We start from the raw sequence: 7,017 nt of genomic DNA on the forward strand, positions 1-7,017 counted from the left end.
GAGGAGCAGAGAGAGAGGGAGACTCAGAATCCGAAGGGGGCTCCAGGCTCTGAGCTGTCAGCACAGAGCCGGATGCAGGACTTGAACCCACCAACGGCAGATCATAACCTGAGCCGAAGTCGCTTAACCCACTCGGCCACCCAGGCGCCCTCTGCTTATCCTTTAAATACTACCGCTGACAGTTGCGGAGGCCCCTCTCCAGTCCTTCTCTTTCTCCAAGCTCTTCCCTCACCGCTTTGGGTCTCTTCACTTTGAAATGTTTTTCTACCACAGATATTCCACCTGTGTTTGGACCCACACCCGCTTGGGCAGGTAAGGCAGCAAATCGAAACTAACCGCCCCTCTGCAGACACACACGGACACCCACTCCTACACACTCACTCACAAAGACACGCATACAGGCAGATGTACTCGTTCCAAATCTTTACTTCCGTTTAGTTTCTGTTTCCCGTAGCATAACCATCTGTTGAACTTAGGCAGAACCACAGAGGCACCATCTTCGTGCGGTCACACACAGACACAGACACAGCACAACGTCCACAGCCAGTCCGAGTGCGCTCCTTCCGATCAGCTCATTTGTAGGTCTTCATGTGCCACAGCCCGTCGTTTAGGTAATGGATGTTCTCGATGCCGATGCCTTTGTTGACTTTCTCAATATCTTCTGCGGACATCTTCATGACCCCGACACACAGCGCATGCTGCTTCCCCTCGGCCATGATTGCCACAACCGTATCTACCGCGGCCGGGTAGAGCTTAGCTCCCGGAGAGGTTAAGCCTGGACACATGATATTGGCTCCACTGAGTACAAACTTGATGGCTCCTTTATCGACCTGCTGGTGCGGCAGGATGAAAGGGTATTTGTGCAGTAGCCTCAGGGTCGGATAAAAAGGGCCTTCTCTTTGCCTAAAGAACAGTAACTCTCCGTTTACCGTAAGGATCTCTATGTGTTCGTGGCATCGCACTATTTTGACCGGATCTTTCTTAGGCAAGATCTGATTAAGCCATGGTTCAATACCTGGAAATTGCTCTATCAACTGGTTCTTAATGCCCTTAATAACGGAGGTTTTCAACTGGATGCAGTTCGACACATTTTCTTTCTCGTCAAATTTCTTGAACATGATCCTAGGCGCAGGGGGCGGCGACACGAACAGCCCCGAGCTGGGAAAACACGGCAGTTCCGAGGGTCCCGCACAGGCGCTCACCGGAGGAAGGCCGGCTGGGAAGGTAGCGGCGGCTGTCGTTAACCGGAAGGGAGCGCGCTTTACGGCTCTGCGTGCGATCGACTTCCGCCCCTCGGGAGGCGGCGCGCCCGCGCCGGCGGTTCTGCGGCCGCAGATTCGTCTGCCGGGCGGGTGCGTAAAGGGGCGGGGCTGGCGGCAGAGGAGGGGCAGCGGGCGTTCCCGTGGCCGGAAGAGAGGAGCGCGGGGGGCCGGTAGTTTTTACTTTTACTGTCGGTAAACGGGATCGTCGTCCCTGCAGTGACCCCGGCCACGGCCCGGGAAAGCAGGCCGGAGTGGCCCGGCCGTCCGGCCCCGCGGAGTCACCGCGACGAGCCGAGTCCCCGTCGTTACTCCCGGTTCCCCTCGCTCACACCCTCCCTTCTCCCCACCGCCCTCTGACACTGTCCTTGCAAACCCCTGAATGCAGCCTCCTCCCTCTGAGTCCTCTGCACCTGAACCTGAGAGGAGAGGCTTCCGGCCGGGAGGAATGCACATCCTGTAGGATTTCAATCCATTCCGAGATGTCCACGCTCATTTTTAGTCAGAATATGGTGTCTCTTGGCCGATGTCACACGTGCTCCTGTAAACCGTGTGCATCCTGCTTTGTTTGGGTGCAGTGCTGTGTCCCGCAGGTGGGTAGGGTTGTTCACGTCTTGAGCCTTACTGATTTTCTGCCTACTTGCTCTGTAAATTGCCGAGCAGCGTATTGAGATCTCCAGCTACGAGTGCGGATGTGTTTCCCTTTTCAGTTCTATCAACTTGGGATTCGTATATTTTGAAACCATTATCTGGTCTATACCCATTTGGGATTAATATGGAAGCCAGCCAGTTAATTAGATTTTGTCCATGTGGATTTTGTCATCCTAAGAAGTGTGAGGCCCCTGAAGGCAGGAATTGTGTATTTTATGTCGGTATTCTTTGACCTAGCACTTCTCTCCGGTGAACACATGCTTAATTTGGGAAACCTATCCTGCAGCAGGAATTATAACAGGTGCTGGGTATACAGTGGGAAAATAGCACGTATTTCCCCATTCTTGGGAAGCTTACAGCACATCAGGGTTATAAATAAATATATATACATTTAATGTATAAATATTAGCTTAATATTTATATATTTAATATTTATATAATTTAATGTATAAATAATATATATACATATATATGTGTGTATATGTATATATATATATATAAACACACACACACATATATATATCTCCCCATTCTCAGAACAAAAATCTATTAGTCTGCGTTCTCCAGAGAAACAATATAGATAGGTAAATCATATTATAAATTATATATTAATATATATAAATATGTGGAAATATGTATAGACATCTAGGTATAACTAATATATAATATATATTACTACATAATAAATAATAATATATAAACAGGATATATGTATCTATTGTAGGGAATTGGCTCACACACTTCTGGAGGCTGAGAAGTCCTGACATCCTCAATGAGCAGCAGCAACCTGGACACCCGGGAGAGCCATTGTTGTCATTCAGTCTGAGTCCCAAGTCCAAAGGCAGGAGAAGACCGATGGCCCAGCTCGGAGGCAATCAGGCAAGAGGAACCCCTTCTTACTCAAGGGAGAGTCAGCCTTTTGTTCTGTTCCGGCTTTGGATGAGGCCTGTCCTCATCAGGGAGGGTAATCCGCTTCGTGAACTAAAATGTTAATCTTACGGAGAAACGCCCTTATAGAAACGCTCAGAACAATGTTTGGCCAAATATACGGGCACCCTGTGGACCAGTCAGGTTGACACATAAAATCAGCCATCACAACTAAGACCGTCACGTGAGGCAGGATAGCAGGGTGTTGGCGTGTCCTGGCCTTAGAAGCCAGGAATGAATCCTGCTCCATCACTTACTAGATTGAAATCCTGAAAGTGACTGAATGTGTATGTGCCTCAGTTTACTCATTACAAAAGTGTGGTTAACAAGGATACCCATCTCTTAGGGATCGGGTGAGAATTGCTTGAATTTGAACTTAGAATAATTGGGTTTTAAGTATTTCATGTAGATAATTATTAAATTCACATGAAAACAGTTACATGACTGTTGTAATACTCTCTTCACACAGGATAAAGTATAACTGGCCAGACTTGAGCTTTCCCATTTATGGCCAGGTCTCTGATATGCCTCCCTGAGATTTCACTCCACTGACTTTGATCCCGAGAAGAGTCACACGTTTCTAGACACAGCTCTGTTAGTATATGAGCAGCTAACCTTGTCTGTCATGTATGGGTTTTGTGTGCTTAACCTGACAGGATAATTCTTTTTCTTTGGGTTTTACGGGTTGGGTTGTTCAGTGGCCGTATGAGCAGTATGAACCAGATGTAGAAATTCAAGGGAGGAAAAGTCATTAGTGGCTGGGTGACTGACCTGTCTTTAGATGACTAGTAGCTTAATCAGAAATTATTTGACCTGAAACTGTCTGTCTGAGGAATGTCCAAGGGATTTTTTTTAATGGAGTTATTTTTGAAAAGGGACTCTAAGAAAGTTTACTCTGAAGTTCCATAGCAACGAAAAGCCTTTTTGAAGTTAATAATCATTCTTTTTTTTTTAAGGTTTTATTTATTTTTGAGACAGAGCATGAGCAGGGGAGGCACAGAGAGAGAGGGAGACAGAATCCGAAGCAGGCTCCAGGCTCTGAGCTGTCAGCACAGAGCCCGATGTGGGGCTCCAACCCACAAGCTGTGAGATCATGATCTGAGCCAAAGTCTGATGCTCAGCCGACTAAGCCACGTTAATAATCATTCTTATCTGAAATCACATCCAATCTGTACACTGTAACTCTTTCCCAGGGTGCACTTGATCTTGGCCAACTAGCTTTGGTTCATCTACCATGAAAAGGATGCTAAACACTACTTTCACCTTAAATTCTTAAAAAAAAATTAAAGAAGTTAAAGTTAAAAAATGAAAAACCTCTATCCTAAGTCTTTCTAAAATCTACGCTTCTCAAAAATCATGGAGCCTCGGGGCGCCTGGGTGGCGCAGTCGGTTAAGCGTCCGACTTCAGCCAGGTCACGATCTCGCGGTCCGGGAGTTCGAGCCCCGCGTCGGGCTCTGGGCTGATGGCTCAGAGCCTGGAGCCTGTTTCCGATTCTGTGTCTCCCTCTCTCTCTGCCCCTCCCCCGTTCATGCTCTGTCTCTCTCTGTCCCAAAAATAAATAAAAAACGTTGAAAAAAAATTAAAAAAAAAATCATGGAGCCTGGTCTTAAATTTTATAGAGGAGTCTAGGTCTTTGAGACTGACTTACATCGGCGTAGGAAAAAATACGACACATAAATGTTGCTTTCCTAAGTGAGCAGGTTAAAACATTGAAACACATTACCAATTCATTCTCGTAAATAATTTAAAATCAACTAAAAACTAATTAACTGGATTTTTTTAAGAAGGAAGAGGGGCACCTGAGGGCCTCAGTCAGTTAAGCATCTGATGCTTGATTTTGGCTCAGGTCATGATCTCACGGTTCATGAGTTCGAGCCTGCATTGGGCTCAGCTCTGAAAGTGCAGAGCCTGCTTGGGATTCTCTCCCTCCCTCTCTCTGCCACTACCCTGCTCGCACTCTCTCTCTCTCTCTCAAAATAAGTGAGTAAACTTAAAAAACATTTTTAAAAAAGGAGGAAAGTTATGGCGCAGACCCTGAAGTCAGACTCTCAGGCCCAGGATGTACTATTTACTAAGTTCTGTCAGCCTCCCTGAGTGTCATTTTATTCCCATGGAATCTGAAAAAATACAGTGTATACTTCACAAGGTGTGGTGTAGTGACGAGGAATAAAAAAAAAAAATACAGTATACAAATGACTTATAGGAAGAAACAGAGCAAGTACATTTACAAGTGTTTCCTTTGTTTATTTGCAAAACACCCTTTGTGTGGTACTTATAAGGTCTAAGATTATAGTGAATACATAAAAATTTTTGTGGGAAATTTCTGTAGCTTTGGATAAAGGTGCTAAGTCAAATAGTCAAGAGATGCCAGAATTGAGTTTTGTATCAGGAATCTCAAGGGACTTTGTGATGGAGACACAGTGGTGATGTTGCAGAATTAAAGTGAGGAGAGTGAACGAGGAAATATCTCAGGTTCCTCGCATCTTCAAAATTTGGAGTACAATTCACCACCCACCGGGGTTGTCCTAAGAGTTGCAAACCTTTCACCTCCCTACAGCTTTGTCTGCATTTTCACGAATGGCCACTAGAGGGCAGGAGAACCAAACTGAAGCCCCCAGGCGGGTCTCCAAGATTGGAACCGTGCCTATTGGGGGGAATATTCTCAACTAATAGGGAACTTTTACCATACACGTCTGTTTCCGAAATAAATAAATCCATCTCCACAAAGTCACCAAACATTCCCAAGCTCGGGCGAAGCACATTCTAAATAGTCCTCTACTTGATTTACAATTTGTGAATTTTTTTTCTCTATATTTATCTGTAAATAACAGTAAGGCGATTATTTCTGAAATGCTGTCTGTTAAAAAGTACATGTTAACCCCATGTTATTGGCTCTTAAAGAAATACAAACTTCCAGTCATAAAATACATGATAATATTGTGAGAACGTTTGGTGACAGATGATGACTGTGCTTCATCATGGTGAACACTGAGGGATGTGCAGGACCGTTGAGTCATGTCGTACCCCTGAAACTAGTATCACGCTGTAAGTTAACTATGCTTCAATGTAAAAATCCCTCTTTCGGGGCGCCTGGGTGGCTCAGTCCGTTAGCCTCTGACTTCTACCCAGCTCATGATCTCACAGGTCAAGAGCTCAAGCCCCCTGTAGGGCTGTGTGCCTGGAGCCTGCTTGGGAGTCTGTGTCCCCCTCTCACTCTGCCCCTCCCCTTCTCCCGCTCTCTCTTTCTCTCTCAAAAATAAACATTAAAAACATTTTCTTAATAAATTTAAAAAAATAAAAAATATCTCTTTCCACATTGCTTCAATTTATGAACGATGTTTGAAGATTAAAAAGTTACCGTGTGTGTTGTAAAAATAATCTCACAACATCCAAAATGTTTTTAATTACATCAGCCAACTCACTGCCCCCTTCCCACCCCCCACCCCCCCGGTAATGCTGTTTCTCCTCTACTCCAGCAGTGCCCTGTACGGCCAGGCACACAAAATAGGCAGAAGGCAGGCTCCCCTGGGGATGCGCAGAGGAAAGGGCCCCACATGGGGGAGGTGTGCAGACGTCCCCCCAGTCTTAGGGGCTTCCGTTTCCAAACAAAACCCCGCAAGAGGGTTGAGCCCTGGCCTGGGTGGCCTGAACCCCCCCACCCCTCCCCGGCTTCTCTACACTCTGTCCACTTAGTGTGTGCCCCGGGCCAGTCCCTGCCTCTCCTGGCCTCAGTTTCCCGGTTGGCTCCTGAGCGATGGACACAGACCTGCGTTCCCCCTCCCAAGCCCCCCCGTGGGTGCGGCCTGGGCTCCCAGCGCCTCGGCGGGTTTGGTGGGGTGCACTGTGGGAGGCACAGGGCCTCCTTCCCGCCTGCAGACTGGAGCGGACCCCGCCGGACGCCCCAGCCCCCTGCCCCCTGCCCGCAGACAGCACGTGCACAAGAGTCCGCCTTGCCGCACGCACGCGCATCAGGATCACCAACGGCTGCCGGCCCGACGGGTACTGCGCGTCCCTGCTGGCTGCGCCGTGAGACCCCACGACCCCCAGGCCACCCCGCTCCAGCCAGCCAGGCAGGCCGGAGACCCGGGGTCACGGGCCTCGTGGAATACTGCCTTCCCTGCTGTGCTGGCCCCCAGAGTCCGCCCCAAGGTCAGCTTGCTCCGTGGCCGGGTCAGGAAA

General features: G+C 47.7%; 1 protein-coding gene and 1 long non-coding RNA gene across 2 annotated transcripts; one reads left to right on the forward strand and one right to left on the reverse strand.

Moving 5' to 3' along the window:
• Positions 1-408: 408 nt before the first annotated feature.
• Positions 409-1,265, reverse strand: LOC101097564 (malignant T-cell-amplified sequence 1). Its single transcript, XM_003988072.6, has one exon. The coding sequence runs from the start codon at positions 1,116-1,118 to the stop codon at positions 573-575; it is 546 nt and encodes a 181-aa protein (XP_003988121.1). The 5' UTR covers positions 1,119-1,265; the 3' UTR covers positions 409-572.
• Positions 1,266-1,358: 93 nt separating this feature from the next.
• Positions 1,359-3,276, forward strand: LOC109501282. Its single transcript, XR_002159221.3, has 2 exons — positions 1,359-1,852; positions 2,635-3,276. It is a non-coding gene; the product is annotated as an uncharacterized LOC109501282 (long non-coding RNA).
• Positions 3,277-7,017: the final 3,741 nt, after the last annotated feature.

The sequence above is a fragment of the Felis catus genome, chromosome B4, assembly GCF_018350175.1.
Source record: "Felis catus isolate Fca126 chromosome B4, F.catus_Fca126_mat1.0, whole genome shotgun sequence".
NCBI classification, from domain to species: Eukaryota; Metazoa; Chordata; class Mammalia; order Carnivora; family Felidae; genus Felis; species Felis catus.